Source organism: Staurois parvus, unplaced genomic scaffold (assembly GCF_062004578.1).
Source record: "Staurois parvus isolate SC_StPar_1 unplaced genomic scaffold, SC_StPar_1.0 ptg000696l, whole genome shotgun sequence".
NCBI lineage: Eukaryota > Metazoa > Chordata > Amphibia > Anura > Ranidae > Staurois > Staurois parvus.
In genome coordinates this window covers 8,822,658-8,843,062 of record NW_028318492.1, presented here as the reverse complement: position 1 = coordinate 8,843,062, position 20,405 = coordinate 8,822,658, and the positions used below count along the sequence as shown (strand labels likewise).

The 20,405-nt window shown below is 38.5% G+C and overlaps 1 protein-coding gene across 1 annotated transcript in view; it reads right to left on the bottom strand.

Moving 5' to 3' along the window:
• Positions 1-20,405, bottom strand: part of DMD (dystrophin) — a 2,676,943-nt gene that overhangs the window by 1,629,640 nt on the left and 1,026,898 nt on the right. Inside the window, exon 41 of the mRNA XM_089653005.1 lies at positions 6,530-6,724. Within this exon, the coding sequence (XP_089509131.1) occupies positions 6,530-6,724 (195 nt within the window). The remainder of the gene's footprint in view (positions 1-6,529; positions 6,725-20,405) is intronic.

The window sequence follows — 20,405 nt, the reverse complement described above, 5'->3', positions numbered from 1 at the left end:
ACCTTTTGCTGCCAGGCTAGGGGTTTTACACACACACACTGTGTATATCTGACAAGACAAGTTCTGGCTGTCAGATGGAAGCATTCTGGAGGCTGCGTTGTCACCCAATTGCTTCCGCACCCCCTGCTCCCCCCAGTTTGCGCCCCCCCTGCTATGTATCTCTGATTCTTCTTGCCCATCTGCAGGCCTGAGACTGGTATAGTGGGTGCTTCTGGGTAGGGGGAAGATAGCTTAGCTCCCCTCCCCTTCATGTTGCTGACCCAGTAGCAAATTGAAAAAAACTCACTTTCGGGTCCCCTGTCAGTTTCTCTGGCCAGTATGGTCAGGAACGAATGTACTGCAATGCAATCTGCACTGCATTACATTCAGTGGAGCGCAGGGGAGACATCCAGGATCTTTTAGACCCTGGATCCTGTCACCAAAAAATCATCCTTTAGGGGACTTTCTCCTATTTGATAAAAAAAGTTTAAATAGTAACAAGTTAAAGCTACACCCAAGCTCATAAAATCCCCACAAATTTTTGAGCCCCCCACATATGTGCACATATGAATGTAAACTCATGGGTTGGGGGGTGCCTGAACATGAAAATGTTCATTGTGATACGCATGTTACATGCTGCTGCACACATTGGAGTGAGAGCAATATTTCTACCACCAGACCTCCATAACACTAAACTGATGTGATTGATATGTAAAATATACGGTACTGGAGTTTGTTGCCATTTCATGGGTGCATGCAAATATACGTTTTGCCATATTGGATACCTATTTACTCAGTGCAACCTTGTATTTATATTTTTGAATAAAATTGGGAAATATATTGCATTTGTATGACCTAAAATTAACTTTAGTGTATTTTTTACTGAAATTATGTGTTTCCTAGACCTTTGCGGTAATATCGTGTGACATAAAACATTGGAACTACCACTATTTTTTTCTCTAGGAGTTCTGCTTTCAGAACATATATAAGGTTTTGGGGTTTTATTTAAACTTCAGACCTAAAATTATTTTTTTTAAACGTGTGCAAAAAATGCAAAAATGACTCTGGCAGTGAAAGGATTAAACACATGATACTATTTATTGACAGGGCACTAACTGGTTTCATCTTTTGCATAGAATTGCTATTCAAACACACAAATGACTTTATTGAACATAAACAAAATACATGAATATAAATCATCCAGACTTGAAGGTTTACAATAAATCACAATTTTAACTTTTTTTTCAATAATTATGGTTGAAATGCAACATTTTTTTTTATGTTTGAATAATCACCGGTGTTTTATACAACATAAATAATGTTACTGATTCATTATACAAATTGACTACTTTGTATTTGTTGCAGTCTTACTACCAAGGAAACCTTGTCATACTGTTATAGTAATAGTGACATCTACAGGATACATATTATACCATTCAGTATGCAAGTGAAATACAGTATAATGATACCATGTTTTGAGCTTGTAATACACCAAAAAGAGCAGCAAACAAGAGATTTTCTATTTGTGTTAGAGAAAACAAAAACAGCAGGATTTCTTTAAAACAAATCTATAAACACGATACTAGCTAAGGATATTGAAAGATCATCTGTATATACTTTTATCAGATCTTTGTTAGCCTTAGTGCTTCTACTGATTTATATCCAAAAGTTCTTTGATGTCAACAGCAAACAAACAGTAGCATGAAAATCTATAATGCAGCACTGCTGTTTGCTTCATTTTGACAGTTGAAAATATAAATTGAAGAGTGTGCGTATTGCCCAAGCAAAGATAAATAGGCCCAAAGTAATTTCCTTTTAGGAACAAACAAACATGCACAACAATTGAGTGCATATTACAAAAAAAATGTTTTATAAGTACATACAATGACCGTGGAAGTTGTTTTGTCCAAGATATGCACAGGCTACTTAATTCTAGTTATACAGATATACAGTAGTTGCCTGTTTATAGGGACTTATATACATTGCTCCTTGCATTCTTAGATATGGGGTCTATATATAAAAATGCAAATCACACCTACAGATCTTCAGATAACAACATCAGTATGGCCATCTAATTTCATTTCAGACAGCTTTTATTTTGAAAAACAATTACATATATAAATTGGTAGCACAAAGGATAAGCGGTTAGCACTTCTGCCTGAGAGTACTAGGATTATTGGTTTGAATCACAACCATGGCGCTAACTACCTGGAGTTTGCATGTTTTCCCTGTGCCTGTGTGGGTTTCCTCTAGGCATTCCAGTTTCCTCCCACGCTCCAAGGACATCCAAGTTGTCTCTTGTCTAAATTAATGTATGAATGGGAGCTAGGGACCTTGGACTGTAAGCTCCTTGAGGGCAGGGACTGTTGTGAATGCACAATACATATATAAATACAGGTGATAAATACAATCTATAGACATGACAAAAGGATCTAAAATGTTGTTGGTAGGATACCTTCATCTGTTCTGTTGTTTTTGCAATTAGAAGCCAACTGAAGGTTGTTTACATACCAATAAATCTTTTGTTTGTGACCACCATCAAAGAATATGTTAAATTTAAGGTGCAATTATTTAGAGAGCTGCTATTTCTATCTAAGAAACATTGCTCTATTGCTGAGTCCTGCTAAAGCACATTCCAGGGTCCTTAGGACACCCTTACCATACCATATGATCAGTGCTTCCACTCTGCTAGACCCCCCATTCCCAAATGACAATGGGGGTTATTTACTAAAATAGGAGAGTGCAAATTCTGGTGCAGCTTTGCGTAGAAACCAATCAGCTTCCACTTTTTTTTAGTCAAAGCCTAATTGAACAAGCTAAAATTGGCTACCACACACAGCTGCACCAGATTCTGAGCGCACCAGTTATAGTAAATTTGCCCAAATATTTGGGATTGGTTATTGAGGGTATAGAAGTGTGATGAACTGTGCATGTCTGCCCAAATCTATGAATACAGACATTTTCTCCTGGGGATTCAATCAGATCCATGGGGTGAAATATACATTTGTTAATGATCAATATAATGTAAAATAAGCAAAGGGAAGTATAAAGAGAATGGATATACATAAGCAAATATGTGGCCCTTATGTTTTCAGGTAAGTGAGGTTCAGGACAAATTATATTAATTTGTTAATGATCAATATAATGTAAAATAAGCAAAGGGAAGTATAAAAAGAATGGAAATACATAAGCAAATATGTGGCCCTTATGTTTTCAGGTAAGTGAGGTTCAGGACAAAATAGCCTTAGGCTTGACTATTAGGAAGCTCAAACAGGAACATCAGGTGCTGAATATTGTTTGATCACAGTACACCCTTAAAAAGTCATATCATATGAAAGGAATACCAATCCTTACTTTGTCTTTCCTGAACATTAAGCAGCAAGCAGTGTATTAGTCCAGAAAACATCTTCACTTATGTATATCTTCCACAACTAAAGTCAACCTCTGTTTTTTTTTTCTTCTAACCTCTGCCCCAGTAACTGTACACTTTATTCACTTCCATTCCATTATTTAAAGCTTACAAACAACAATGAATGCTTTTATAAAGAAATACATATTCATTAAACGCCTTGACTACTGCAACTCCCTCCTCACCGGCCTACCCCAGTGCAAGCTCTCCCCGCTTCAGACCATCCTGAACTCAGCGGCTAGACTCATCCACCCCCCTCTGCCTCTCCCTCCACTGGCTCCCGATTGCCCAACGCATCAAATTTAAACTTCTAACCCTGACCTACAAAGCTGTTCACAACACTGCCCCTGACTACCTCACCAACCTGATCCCCAAGTACTGCCCTTCGCTCCTCACAGGACCTCCTTCTATCCTGCTCCCTGGTCTCCTCCTCCCATGCACGACTGCAAGACTTCTCCAGGTCCTCCCCCATCCTCTGGAACTCACTGCCCCAATTTATCAGACTGTCGCCTTCCCTCCTCACATTCAGGCGCTCCCTCAAAACCTATCTCTTCAGGGAAGCCTACCCCACCCTCACCTAACGGCCATTCTCCCTCATTCCTCCCTCCACTTCATTCCCCTCAGCCACTTCCTACTGTACCACTACCCCCTCCCTCCTAGATTGTAAGCTCGAAAGAGTAGGGCCCTCTTACCCCTCGTACGTTGTTTGTTATTGTTGTACTGTGCCATGTATTGTCCCCCCTATATTGTACAGCGCTGAGCAAACCCTTTGGCGCTATATAAACTCGATGTAATAATAATAATTAAACAAAAAATGATAAAAAATGATAAGAAGATAAAACAATTACTGAAAAATATACTGAAACCTGTTCACATCTGTTTCTGACTATGAAGTGATGCTCTGTAGCATTAGGAAAAAGATAGAGAGGAGGCTAAGCATTGTTGGCTGGGGGCACAGGTAGAAAGGTAGAAATTATTTAGGCTGGGTGGGGGTGGGGGGTGCAGAGGAGGAACTGATTATGAAAAGGGGATAAAGGATTTAGAATCAAAGCTGATTGTTGCTGATGGGTGGAGAGGCATAACAGCCACTGGGATAGAATGGAGGAGGTACAGAAAGCTGGCAATGGACTTGGAGGAAAGAGTGGGAGAATAGGCAGAGCAAGAGCTGTTCTTAAACCAAGAATAAAGGGGTCTGATGCATATCTGAATATGGCTGCAGAGAAGACTGGAAAATTATTAGAACCTTTAAGTACAGCAGCTGCTGATCATGACTAGGGAAGAAGAAACAAAATAATATTTGGAAGGGTGGGAGGTAGACTGAAATGCAATCCTAGTTAAAGTGGAGGGAGGGGACAAGTGGCTTTCTATTTATATTTACTGAATATATATTACTGAAACATATATTTTATAGGCAGGAGAGAAATAGGAGTGCAACAAGTGTCAAATGTTGCATGCTGTTTTGCTAAGTTTAATACTGCACATGTAAACCACCTTTGGGCCATATTTGCTTCTCCGACCTGGAAGATGAATCACAGTTGATGAACTTTATAAATGTGTGAAATGATGGTTCAGTTTTTTGCACCAGCTATGACACAACTCTGGCAAATAGTGGGGTTTAAGCTAGCCATACATTGCTCAGTTTTTGCATTCAGTCAGTCGCCTAAATGTAAAAACTAAGCTGATTTTTCCATCAAAACATTCGAGGTGGATGGGGAAATCCTCCCCCGCCATCAGAATACACTGATCAGCATTGCAGCCCATTGACTGCATGCACTGATTGAGCAGATATGTTCTGACAAGCCTGTTATTAAAAAAGGAGATTGATAGATCAACGTCTCATTCATGGGGACAGCCATACATGGATTGAAATTCGGCTGGTGCCTGCTAAACCAGCCAAACTTTGATCCATGTTTGGCCATGTATGGCCAGATTTAGTGTAATAGATCAGACATAGCAGATCAGATTTCCTGCAGATTTGGGAAATGTCACTTGACATATCATGTGTGTTTTCGAGTTCATCTCTACTATGGAAACCATACTATAGTTGAAGAAAGCACTCAGAGACTTTGTGCTATAGAATAGGATAGAATTCTAATACATTGTGCGCCTAGAATGCTGGAGAGTAAAGTGAGGCTTGCAGCAGCTGCTGTTGCAGATAGTGTAGGAATAGCTGCCAGAGACTGTTGTGTGGATCTAGGGTTAATAGCACCAAGAGAGGCTACAAAGGACATTGTGAGGGAGCTGTAATAGATGCTTGATGAACAATGTGTGTGTACTGGGTAAAAGTCAAATCTGAAAGAAGATACATACACCAGCAATAAAGGTTAAATTAAAATCTCTCCTTGTATAACACAAAATGACAGGATGATCTATTGCAAGTACTGGAAACTCAGAAGAATCTTTCCAGATATTGTAGTGAAGTTTACTTGCTATGCTCAACAGGTGCAGGCCCCTTTAACTTTTTTTCGGAAAAATTTCTGGGTTTTTGGACACACCCAGGAAAGATACTATCTCCACTTTCATCCTTCAACAGCTCAAAGATACCATACCAGATGAGGCAGGGGGTAGGTTGGTATGTATCTACATCTAGATGAATGACCCCTCACTGTCAGAACCATTGTGTGGTCAGTGCACAGCATCTCCAAGAACAGCTTTTGGAGCTCCTAGAGTATTACCAGACTACCCTAGTTCTAGTAGGTTGGCCCTGTGCCTTGGATCCCTCCAGTTGTTTGCCTGTGTTACCAGAGCTACCCTGGACACCACTGAGAGCGATGCTGTTTCTTGAACATGATCACTGGTAGCTGTTTGTATTCTGAACTGTTTTAAGTAGGCATTCACATCTAGACTTACTGTAGTTATAGAGTTTTACAGAGACTATGCTGTGCAGCCACATGTTAACCTGATTGAGCCACAGTGATGTTGTGTTTGTGTTTGTGCAGCATTCAGTTTAAAAGTCTTTAAGCATGGTCTTTGCCAGGCTGAACATGTTTTGTATTGAAAAAAAATGAAAATTATGGTTATTCCCTGTATAATCATACAGCCAATTACGTATTCTGTTAAAATAGTCCTTAAAAGGGGACATTAGAATCACAGTTTGATATAAGAGCCAGTTTTATTAATTAAACAGAGGAATTTTCTTACCTTGAGACACTCATCTTGTTTGGTGAGATCTTCACAGTCTTTTTTATTGAAACATGAAGAGTTCAGTAGAAGATCAACCTCAGCAACAGACTGCAGGAAGCGTGCAATCTCTGCCAGGTATGTAGAAGGCACATAAGAGGCATCCACTTTCATTCCCTCAATTAACGAACGAGTGCTTTCTTCATGAACAGTTTGCTAGTGTAGAAAAAAGTTTATTTTTATATATAAGTACACTTTTTAAGGTTTTCAGAAACTTTCTGCATATTAATAAAATACTTAAAATGCTGGCAGGTTAAATAAAAATCCATATGTTTTGGTACATCTAAAAAGTGGTGAGGAGATGAAAATTAATGTAACACACTAATAATAGCTTGACAGATTTGTGTCAGGGTCACTGAACACTGATTGACTGAATACTTCATTTACTCCTTGTATATTTCAAGGATTCAAGAGGCTAGATTTCTGTTCTGTTTCCAGAAAGTTTCTGTTGGAGACTCACTCAGCTGTTTTTTCATTAAGAGTTGCACTGGATTTCAATATTGGTAATAAAATTTCAATTAGAAAAAAAAAAGTGGATGGCTCTGGGAACACAGTTGCAGAGATGTTGCCTCCTAAATCCTTTAGCCTTGGTTCACACAACCATTATCTGTATGTTTCCCGCACAACATCGCAGTCGCACTGAGCAATGATAGTTGAATACTTCATTTGCTCCTTGTATGTTTCCCGGATCTGCTGTGGGTCTCAACTGAAAGTTAACAACACCCCAAAAGCAGGTCGCAAACTCAAACGAAAAGCATGTTTGCCTGCACTGGATCGCACAAGTATAAACAACCATGTTATCCGGTTCCAGCATGGCTAAAAAAAGGTGCCTGCACTTTTTTTGGTGTGGATGTGGTGTGATTTGAGCTATTCAAAATTAATGTGCTCAAATCACACTGCACAGAATTGCATATGAACTGCACAGAAATGAGGAGCGGTTCCTGTGCAATTCACATGCAACCTCTAGTGTGAACCTAGGCATAAAGATACAAGGTGACATTGGGTACTGTCAGCATTTATATTTCAGTATCCATAGGCTGTGGACATACAGTATAATATAAATATTCTGTATACACAATTCTGTATACACAATATATATATATATATGTATATATATATATATATGATATGCAGTTATTATTGTTTGATTCTTATTTAATAACAGAGAATTGTGATTTCTAGGAAGCAATAGGAAAACATCTTTTTAATATACCAAACAACTAAAATCATACTGGCTGGCACTAATATCAGCACATCTTTTCATTACACTTATGAAAAAGGTTAATTAAAAAAAAAGTGGCACAATGCATGTTACATATTTGTTTCAAATATCACAGTAGTTTATTATATATACAGCCATTTAAAAGAGCAAAGGTCTAGAAAGAACAAATGTATCTGAGAAGAGAAAAAAAAATCATAATAAAACTGAACACAATATAATTTACTTTGTGAAGCTATGTATGCTATCTTAAAAATAAAATTTAGTTCAGTAGATACTGTTTTTTATGTTATTATTTCATTGTTATGTTTGAAAAAATCCTTAAAGTAGGTCTAAAGCCTAAACATTTTTTATCTTAACAAATTTACCTGCATGAAGGTAAAAAATGTTCCAGTACCTCTCATCTCCCCCTCACCCCCCCATACGTACCTGAACCTTCACTTGATCCAGCATTGTGTCCATCTGTAGTGACTCTCCCCTCTCCTTTCCCTCACAGGTATTGCTGAGACCATTGGCTCCTGCAGGTAGCTTGGCTTGGTGTGCAACCATAGGAATCGGCTCCCTGTGGTGGCACACCCCAAGGTGGAGGAGCCTAGAGGACCATCGGGGGGAACCCCAGAAGAGGAAGTTCTTTTGCATGGAGCAGTTAAGTATAATATGTTTGTTATTTTTAAAAAAATTTGACTTTACAATCACTTTAATATCAAATTATTATGTGAAATGTATTTAATAAAGCACTGGGTTAAAGTGTATTTCCATGTTTGCAGCCAAATTGGGATAACACCTACTTTACAGTATATTTGTACATGTTTGCTATCAAATAGCACATAACTTAAAGAAAATATCACACACAGCACACGGTAAAACAGAACACAAAACAGAACACAATTAACCCTTTGATCACCCCGCATGTTAACCACTTCCTGCCCAGTGCCATTAGTACAGTGTCAGTGCTTTTTATTAGCACTGATCACTGTATTGGTGTCACTGAGGATGTCATTGACAGCAAGTCAGTTCCCTCCAATGTCAGAATGCCCGCTGCAGTCCTGCAGTTCTGCTATAAGTCGTTGATTGCCGTCAATACTAGTAGAAAAAAAAATACCAGTATATATACCGTCATTTTCAAACGCTATAACTTTCACATAAACCAATTAATTTATACGTATGGGGACTTTTTTTATGCAAAGACACGTAGCAGAATACATTTTGGCCTAAATTTTCATGAAATTAGATTTTTTTACATTTTTACTGGACATGTTTAATAGCAACAAGTCAAAAATATAGTTTTCTTTTCAAAATTTCCAGTCTTGTTTTGTTTATAGCCCAAAGAATAAAAACACAGAGGCAATCAAATACCACCAAAAGAAAGCTCTATTTTTGGGGAAAAAAAACATAGATTTCATTAGGGTGCAGCGTTGCATGAACACGCAATTTTCAGTTAAAGTAACACAGCGCCATATCGCAAAAAATGGTCTGGTCAGGAAGGGGGGTAAATCCTCTGGAGGGCAGGTGGTTAAGCTCATTTAGTACTTTTTAGAAATATGAACATATTTAAATCCATAGCCTCCCAACATGTTAACTTTGAACAGAATCTTTGTGAGGGTACACACATTAATATTATCAATGAAAGTATCTAATTTATTTTGACATAAGCCTACTCAGAATATCTTAACTTGGACAATGTAATGATAGTTTTCATCTTGATATATTGTTAGGTCAATCCTGTCATAAAGCTAGGCACTCCAAATTGAGCATATGATGTAAAAATGCATATTTGTAGTTTAAATTTAGTGAAAATGGTATTTCAAATTGAGCAATAAACTGATCCAGATATATAAGCAACCAAGTTTGGATACAATTGTGATTTTTTTGGTGTGTGAAGGGTATGCTTTTCCCTGTCCCCTTCTGCCTCTCAAGTCTCCCTATTGGTCAACCATACTTGGAGGGAGGATACAAACTTCTTACAAGATGGTACAGAATGCCAGAGACACTACATTGCATTGATATGCACTACATTGCATGTTCCCCAAGTCCTGAACACTTGGCAGTGCCTGAATTCTGAGGGGTGCTTACTCCATATTTTCTGGGAGTGTCCCAAGCTAAGGGTTTTCTTGACTATGGTGGAGCAGACTATAAAAACATTAACAGGAGTATTCCTTGGAAGAAACCCTTCAGCTTTCCTGTTACATGATACACCACTTTCAAACAAACAAATCAAAAATTAATTATTGAAACACCTCTTCAATGCAGCAAAAGCCTGCATTCCAGCATTGTGGAAAAGTATGAATGAGAATCAGTGAAATCCAAGAGATGAAAAACCTGACCATGATGATCAGGAAAAATTTGGACTCCCTATTTCTTTTATAGAGACCAAACTAAGCTAGCCTCTCAACCATAGGTTGTGGTGAGATATTGTGACACTCCTTTCGATTCCTGGAGTTAAAAGGTTCCTCAGGGTTCCAGGTCAGGGGGATGGGTGGGTTTCTTTCTTCCCCTACCCACCCCTTTTCTCTTTCTACTGCTCCCCCTTTTTTTTCCTTCTTATCTCTCTCACTATCCCTCTTGTCACCTATTCTCCCCTACTTTTCATCTTCTCTACTGAGGTTTAGTGTTGGCTTATCCTTATATCGAATTACAAAACTAAAAAGTATATGAGGAAACGGTGTATTTCAGGGATGTGTACAAGCAGTTCTGATGGCCACATATAACAAATACAGGTTACACCAGAACCAACGCTTTCGATTTATTTGTATTGGTTGTATGTTTTGGTGTATGATATCTGTTGCATTTCATACTGATGTAATTGTGTTTTAAAGACATGTTATACCGCTTCTTCAAAATTAAGAATTAAAAAAAAAGTCTGTCCATCCCTTCAAAGAAAGCCTGAATCCCTTCCAAGTATTTAATGTTGTCTGCATCCCTACTGTTGGATTTATCTTCTATAATTGTCCTGGTGACCACTGTCATTAGGAGTAAAAGTGAGAAAAAGGAGTGTGTCTCAAGACAGGAGGTAAAAGAAAAATTTCCTCAATAGGACATAGCCAGCAAAAAAAAACCTTGACTGGGGTTTTACCTATACAATACAGTATTCAAAACTGAACAAAACATTTCTGGCTTTACATATATTTTAAACTAAATTGTCTATCTTGTGGAAGACATGGTCACACACCAGTGACATCACTTACACCCTAGTGTACAATTTAGTTTGCAAATCCTATTGCATCAACTGTCAAAATTCTTAATACACAAATAAATCACTTTATGATATTTTAAAAAATTATTTAATTAAGAGTCTATTTCTATTTTATTTCTAAATATAGCTTAATAATAAACCATACAGTGTTGTCCAAGACTGGCCCTGACCATAACTTATCTGCCAAGCAAGTCATTATGGTGGCCCCCTGTGTAGCTACACGGTACGTGGTATCAACCCCACTCTCAGCTGGAACAAATCTGTTTATTATAGAAAGTGCCAATTGCTGTGACTTCTTTGGATGAACCTGAGCAGCTAGAAGCAACAATTTAAAAGACAGCTACTTAAATTTACCTGCATAGACAGTGCTTTGTATTGTTCAGACTGCATGTTGAGTGTGTGTTTCTGTCAGTTCTACACAGGCAATCAGAGCTGGCTCAGTGTTACATCTCATAGTAAGATCCCTAAAGCAAGAGTGCCCTTTTTACATGTAGGTGCATTTTACACTGTTAGCCTCTTGCCACACCACCACAGTATATTTACTGCAGTGGGGCAGCAGGGGCAGGCTCAGTTACACACACACACACACACACACACACACACACACACACACATATATATGTACAGTGAAGGAAATACGTATTTGATCCCCTGCTCATTTTGAATGTTTGCCCACTCACAAAAAAGTGAACAGTCTAAAAATCGAATGGTAGGTGTATTGTAACAATGAGAGACAGAATAGCAGCAAAAAATTCAAAAGAAATGCATGTCTAACAAATGATGCACTGATTTGCATGTTCATGAGGGAAAAAAGTATTTGATCCCCTTCACAAAACATGACTTAGTACTTGGTGGCAAAACCCTTGTTGGCAATCACAGAGGTCAGACATTTCCTGTAGTTGGCCACCAGGTTTGCACACATCTCAGGAGGGATTTTGGCCCACTCCTCTTGGCAGATCCTCTCCAAGTCATTAAGGTTTGGTGGCTGACGTTTGGCAACTCGAACTTTCAGCTCCCTCCACAGATTTTCAGTTGGATTAAGGTCTGGAGACTGGCTAGGCCACTCCAGGACATTAATGTGCTTCTTCTTAAGCCACTCCTTTGTTGCCTTGGCCGTGTGTTTTGGATCATTGTCATGCTGGAACAACCATCCGCGACCCATTTTCAAAGCCCTGGCTGAGGGAAGTAGGTTCTCACTCAAGGTTTGATGGTACATTTCCCCAGCCATCCTCCCTTTCATGCGGTACAGTTGTCCTGTCCCCTTAGCAGAAAAACACCCCTAAAGCAGAATGTTTCCACCACCATGTTTGACAGTTGGGATGGTGTTCTTGGGGTCATAGGAAGCATTCCTCCTCCTCCAAACACGGCGAGTTGAGTTGATGCCAAAGAGCTCGATTCTGGTCTCATCTGACTACAGCACTTTCGGCCAGTCCTCCTCTGCATCATTCAGATGTTCAGTGGCAAACTTCAGATGGGCCTGGACATGTGCTTTCTTGAGCAGAGGGACCTTGCGGGCACTGCAGGATTTCAATCCTTGTCGGCATGGTGTGTTACCAATTGTTTTCTTGATGACTGTGGTCCCAGCTGCCTGGAGATCATTTACAAGTTCCTCCCGTGTAGTTCTGGGATGATTCTTCACTGTTCTCATGATCATTGACACTCCACGAGGTGAGATCTTGCATGGTGCACCAGACCTAGGGAGACTGACAGTTTTTTCGTGTTTCTTCCATTTGTGAATGATTGTACCAACTGTTGTCACTTTCTTATCAAGCTGCTTGGTGATAGTTTGGTAGCCCAGTCCAGCATTGTGTAGGTCTTCATTCTTGTCCCTGACATCCTTGGACAGCTCTTTGGTTTTTGCCATGGTGGAAAGTTTGGAATCTGATTGTTTGATTGCTCCTGTGGACAGGTATCTTTTATACAGGTAACAAAATGAGATTAGCAGCACTCCCTTTAAGAGACTGCTTCTAATCTCAGCTTGTTACCTGTTACCTGGTAGCCAGAAATCCTGCTGAATCTCCCTCATGAACATGCAAATCAGTGCATCATTTGTTAGACATACATTTCTTTTGAATTTTTGTTGCTATTCTGTCTCTCAGTGTTACAATACACCTACCTTTCGATTTTTAGACCATCATTTCTTTCTGAGTGGGCAAGCATTCAAAATCAGCAGGGGATCAAATACTTATTTCCTTCACTATATATATACATATATATAATATATATATATATATATATATATATATATAAATGGTGTTTTTGGGTCTGTGGGCGTGCGCATGCACCCCCTGCCTACCTGAGCTTTGAAAGGACACCTGCACTGTGAATGCAATTTTGTCAACAGGTGTCAGTCAATGATTTTGGCTGAAACATGCTGATCAGCTATGTCTAATCACAGCCCAGAATCTATTGTTGACAAACACAAAGGACTCTGTGTAAACAGAAGGGTGATCTTGCTGTTTCTTCTCCCTGAAAAGCAGGGAGAAAAACAGCAAGATCTGCAAGTAAAAGCAGCACATATTACACACATTACACATTGTTAGTCATACAGTTATTCCCTTGATTACCCTTAGATGTTAACCCCTTCCCAGCCAATTGCATTAGTACGGTGACAGTGTATAGTAATAGCAGTGATCACTAAATTAGTGTCACTATTGATTTCAGTGTAATTTAGTCAGTTAATGTCCCTTCCAGCCAGCATCAGCTTGTGATGCCTGCCACATATCACAGTCTCACTGTAAGTCGCTGATCACTGCCATTACCAGTATGGCATCATAGCTGCATAAATTCCAGTGCATATACCATAGTTTGAAAACGCTATAACTTTTGCACAAGCCAAGTAATATGCACGTATTGCAATTTTTTACCAAGGACATGTAGCAGAATACATTTTGGTCTAAATTTATAACAGAAATTAAAAAATATAATTTTGTCCCTCAAAATGTTTGCTTTATATAATGTTTTGCTGGGTATAACAAGTAAAACCCAATGATGATCAAATACCACCAAAAGAAAGCTCTATTTGTGTGAAAAATGATATATTTCTTTTTTCTGTGGACAGTGTTGCATGACCATGCAATTGCCAGGCAAAGTAGCATAGAGCCAAATATCAAAAAGATGGCCTGATCATGAAGGGGGTATAACCTTCCAGAGCTCAAGTGGTTACAAAATACCAATTACTGTATATGGTAAGCACTATGTTGTTCCTTATATGTTTTCCCTGAGTTTGCCTAAGTGATGCCTTCAGGACCTTGTTGCTGAAAGGTAATTTCTAGAGATGAGCGAATTATTCAAAAATTCGATTCGGCTGATTCGCCGAATTTGCGGAATAAATTCGATTCAATGCGAATTTATTCGCTGCGAATTTAACTTATTAAAAGGGTTTCTAGGCTTCAGAGAGCCTTTATATTAGTGCAGAACACTGTACCTTTAATTTAAATGCCCTTGGAGTCTGCTGGGGAAGAGAAATAATACTGTCAGTCAGTATGACATGCAGATGAGTGCCGTCGATCTTAGAATCACCGCACACTTCACTCATTTGGGCAGTCACGGGGCACGACGAAGAAGATGAAGAAGAAGATGAAGAAGAAGAAGAAGAAGATGAAGAAGAAGATGAAGAAGATGAAGAAGAAGATGATGAAGAAGAAGATGATGAAGAAGATGATGAAGAAGAAGATGAAGAAGAAGATGATGAAGAAGAAGAAGAAGATGAAAAGAAGAAGAAGATGAAGAAGAAGAAGAAGATGAAGAAGAAGAAGAAGAAGATGAAGAAGATGAAGAAGAAGAAGAAGTAGAAGAAGAAGAAGAAGAAGATGAGGATGAGGAAGAAGAAGAAGAGGATGAGGATGAAGAAGAAGAAGAAGATGAGGATGAAGAAGAAGAAGAAGATGAGGAAGAAGAAGAAGAAGATGAGGATGAAGAAGAAGCAGAAGAAGAAGAAGAAAGAAGAAAAAGAAGATGAGGATGAAGAAGAAGAAGATGAGGATGAAGAAGAAGAAGAAGAAGAAGAGGATGAGGATGAAGAAGAAGAAGAGGATGAGGATGATGAAGAAGAAGAGGATGAGGATGAAGAAGAAGAAGAAGAGGATGAGGATGAAGAAGAAGATGAGGATGATGAGGATGAAGAAGAAGAAGAGGATGAGGATGAAGAAGAAGAAGTAGAAGATGAGGATGAAGAAGAAGAAGAGGATGAGGATGAGGATGAAGAAGAAGAAGAAGAGGATGAGGATGAAGAAGAAGAAGAGAGGATGAGGATGAAGAAGAAGAAGAAGAGGATGAGGATGAAGAAGAGGATGAGGATGAAGAAGAAGAAGAGGATGATGGTGAGGAAGAATGGAAGAAGAAGAGGAGGACGAGGATGAAGAAGAAGAAGAAGAGGATGAGGATGAAGAAGAAGAGGATGAGGATGAAGAAGAAGAGAATGAGGATGAAGAAGAGGATGAGGATGAAGAATAAGAAGAAGAAGAGGAAGAGGATGAGGATGAAGAAGAAGAAGAGGATGAGGATGATGAAGAAGAAGAAGAGAGGATGAGGATGAAGAAGAAGAAGAAGAAGTAGGATGAAAATTAAGAAGAATTCCATTCCAGCAAAAGTGTATCTGCAGAGAGCTCCGCTATTTCTGATAGTTCTCTGACAGTTCCTTCAAATTTACAGCGGTTGAAACATTGTATCTATTGTTTCCGAATAAAAACATCTGTATTCCTAAATGGAAACAAATAGATACAATGTTTCAACCACTGTAAATGTGAAGGAACTGTCAGAGAACTGTCAGAAATAGCGGAGCTCTCTGCAGGGACACTTTTTGCCAGCTGTAGAAGGGATGAAAATCGGCCGATCGGGAAAAATTCGATTCGTGCATCCGAAGTTTGCTAATTTTCGGATTCGAGCGCGAATCGAATTTTTCCTAATATTCGAAACGAATTCCACTTCACCCAAGTTCGATTCGCTCATCTCTAGTAATTTCTTTTAGGTGAGAGTATCCCCATACGAATTTGGTGGTGGGACTCAAAGAAACACATATATTCCAGTTTCAGCACTTGAGGAAGACACCAAAAGATTTATGATTATTCTCTTACTGGATATTATTGATTTTTTTTCATGGACTTATGGATATGTTTGGACACTGTATTTTTGAGTTCACATGAATTTTTGGTCATGAGCTTGTTGGACACAAACACGTTTGAACAACAATCAATTTTTGCATACACAGGTGTATCCTGTTTATTATCAATATATTTTTTGATTGTTTATTAAAATTAAGATTTTATATTATGCTTGTTATATTTGTATTGCAGTATTTTTTTAATCACATTTGTATAATTTTTAATTTCATGCTTGTGGCTAAATGTGAAATGTAACTTACTGTATGTGGCTGGGGCTTCCTTAGAACCACTGACAACAAGAAGCTGTCATATGTATATAAAAGCCAAAAAAATACCACTTGTGCATAGGATGATCTTCTCCCACCAAGCAGAGGAGTGAATAGGCAAAATTTCAGGCATAGGTCCATAGGTTCAGATTAAACTTTCAGTTCAGCCCTACTCATGACCTTGTTATCCATACAACTCTTTTTAATGTATATCAGCAAAGTATAAGGAGACTGTGAACACATTTCAGAGCCTGTAATTCTGTATACTTCACCATTCCACATTCTTACTTCTTCTTGGACTATTAGCAATATCCATCACTCTAGCAATGCCCATCCTAAATCATTTCCTTTCTGGAAGTTTACTTGCATGCCTTCCTACAGCTTACAGAGCAGGCACAACATTCAATGTCCGGTTTCCACTGGTAACACAATATTAAAAAAATAAAATCAGATATTACATACACTGCAATGAAAAAGATTTTCACAGATTTCACAGGTTCACGTAAACAAGCTAAAGGGTCTTTTTTTAAACATTACCTTGAAAATTATTTTGTAACACCAGCTCCTTCCCTATAAATAGTAACACACAACTCGATCCAACCTTTGATCACCCAGAAGTAAAACATTGGCACCTTATAATTATACCTGAGCACTAATGAAAAATCTGTTCACCTCAACTTAGCTAGCCAGTAATTAAAGTGTTACTAAACCCACAACAGTAAAAACATCCTGTATATGCAGTAAATTATGCTTGTTATACTCACTGTGGAACCTAAGGGTTTAATCCTCTGCATTGTGCAAAAAGGCTGTTTCATCCTGACTTCTATGATCCTCCCCTTCTTTTGCTGTCCCCAATCCATCTGCCACAGATAGAGCAGCAGTGGCAAGTCTGCACATACCCCGTTTGATGTGTATTGCCAGATAGTTTTTTTTATGGGGGAGGGCGCATGTGATCAGCACAGGATCAATCAGCAGCAGGGGCGAACTGACAACTCATGGGGCCCCCGGGCAATAGGGGATCATGGGGCCCCTGTGTCTTTGCCCAAACTCAAAAAAGCCTATGAAAAAGGTACCAGGGGCATCTCATGGGGCCCCCTACTGACCCCGGGCCCTCGGGCAGTGCCCGAGTTTCCAAAGGGTCAGTCCGCCCCTGATCAGCAGTGTCCACACAGAGGGTCAGGGGTGGTGTAGCCTCACAGGATAGTCAGAGGAGAATGAAAACTCCTCCTACAAGATTAACCAGTGCCCAGCCGGACCCAGATAGAAGTCACAAAACTGCTATATACTGCTGATGAGAAAAGGTATTTATCAGTTTATATTTATTAAAATAATTGCATTTCCATGTTCTGTGTACTGTGGGAGACCAGATATAGAGGATACAGGGTCCTGGGTTTAGTAACACTTTAAGTTAATATGTATCTTCTTGTTAAACCCACAACAGATACAGCATGTTTAAACTGTTTGCTTTGTTATATTGCTCATGTGCACTATTGTACCTGGGAGATATTTGTGACCATAGGGAAGAAGCACACCAGCTGTCTATTGACTGTTTTAATACACTATATACAGTATGTTTGCTTTTACAATGTGTAGTATGTTTGGTTTACTTAGCATGCCCTTGTCCACCTATATTGGAGATGGCGCATAAAATACTTACTTACTCCTAAGTTGTAAATGCTCAGGTATTAATCATTAATGAGCAGAACATTAGAATAAGTCTAACATACTGTATAACAACTATGTTTTATGCAGATGTTTGCACCTTAACATTGAATGATGGGTATATCAAACAAACAAGATATTTCTTGACTGCCTAAACATGCCTAGGGATAACTATATTTTCACTGTCTTAGCCATTGATTCCTTACATGCAGCATTCACATTGGCCTTTTCCTCATTAATAGCGATATGTTGAAGCAGACGTTGATTTAGCATACCTGTCTTGAAACAAGCACTTTTATTGCCCGATGTTTGAGACACTGCAGGGCACAACGCATTGTACACAGTTTAAAGATTTTTCAGCCCAGATTGATTGCTTTGTTCACAGAGTTGAGACTTCAGCTTTGTTTTAGTCTTGTATGTAAAACTTGCAGCAACATCACCATTCTATTAGTAATATCTCAGAGCAGTCATTTCTTTAATAATATATGGTATTATTATTTGTTTTTTCCATTTGCTCTTGGGCAGAGGAAATAATTATATCCTAATGCAACACATAACTGCATGGTGTTTGCCACTGGGCACAAGGAAAATATGATTTTACTGCTGTGCCTGATACATTTAAAATTGCATCTCTGAACAAAAATTTGGCCTGCTGTTTTACTAATTAGGCTTATTTTACACAAATTTTGCCCAAATAAAGCTCATGTAGCACAATTAATGATATAAAAAAGACAAGTATGCAAACTAAGCAGTGTTTGGAATGTATGGTAGAGGTGAGTACAGCATATATCTTGTTTGATTCATCTACAGATTAAATGTTATACTACAAGTGAATTTTGGATTGTTTTACTTTGTACTTCCTTTCTTTCCAAAATGTCAGCCACCCATCCCTCTTGTCCATACATGTGTGAGTATTACATTCCTATATAATCCATATACACCCTTACCCTGCCAGCTCTTATATAATCTATATGCACCCCTTATGTGTGAGTTTGACATTGTCTGTCTGTATAGTATGTGTGAGTTTGACATCCACTATATAATCTATATATACCCCTTCCAGACTGTGTATGTGGGAGTTCAACATCCCCTTCCCCTATTGAAAGTAAGGGAAACACAATTTTTCAAAATTATCAGTCTTTATCCTCTATATAATAATAATAATAATAATAATAATAATGACAACAATTAAAAAACGTTTTTTTAAATACCTTCAAAAGAAAGCTATCCCTTCCTAAAATACATATAGAATTAATTTGGTATACTATTGAATAACCGAGTAATTGTCACAGCACAGCACTGACATTGGCCCAAAAAGGAAGGGAGTATAGCATGGTAGTATTGAAAAGGTTACCTACTTGCCCTTCAGAGGATTTACCCCCCCCCCCCCCCACCTGACTAGGCCATTTTTTGCTATACTGCTCTTACCTTAACCTTACTATTACCTAATTACCTTAACTTACTATTGCGCAGTCATGCAATGCTGTACATAAATGAAATTTATGTAATTTTTTTTCCCATAAATTGAGCATTTTTTTGGTGGTATTTGATTACCTCTGCATTTTTAATTTTTGTGCTAAAAACAAAAAAAAAGCTGATAATTTTGAAAAAAATATATATTTTTGACTTTTTGATATAAAACATATCCAATAAAAAAAAATTAAAAATCAAATTTCATCATAAAGTTTGGCCAAAATATATTCTGCTACATGTCTTTGCTAAAAAAAAATCCCAATATGTGTAAATTTCACTTTACGTAAAAGTTATAGCATTTGCAAATGGCGGTATTTATATTGGAATCTTTTTTATACTAGTAATGGCAGTGATCAGCGACGTATAGAGGAACTGCGGGACTGCAGCGGGCATTATGACACTGGGTGGGAACTAACTGCCACTGACACTAATACAGTGATCAGTGCTAATAAAAAGAAATTTTTATCACTTTTTCACATAAATAGAGATTTCTTTTGGTGGTATTTAAACGCCACTTTTTTTTTGCACTATAAACAAAAAAAAGAGCAAAAAATGTGAAAAAAACGTTTTTCTTTGTTTCAATTTAAAATTTTGCAAACAGGTAATTTGTCTCCTTCACTAATGTGCAGCACTGATGGGCACTGATAGACAGCAATTATGGGCACTGATGAGCTGGCATGGATAGGCAGCACTGATGGGCACTGATAGGCTGCACTGATGAGGTGGCACTGATGAAACAGCACTGATGGGCATTGATGCAGAGGCACTGGTGATGCTGCACTGATATGCAGCAATGATGGGCACTGATAGGCAGCACTGATGGAAACTGACAGGTGGCACTGATGGGCAGCGACAGATGGCACTGATGGGCACTGATAGGCAGCAGCACTTAAGGTCACTGATGGGTGGCACTGACTGGCGG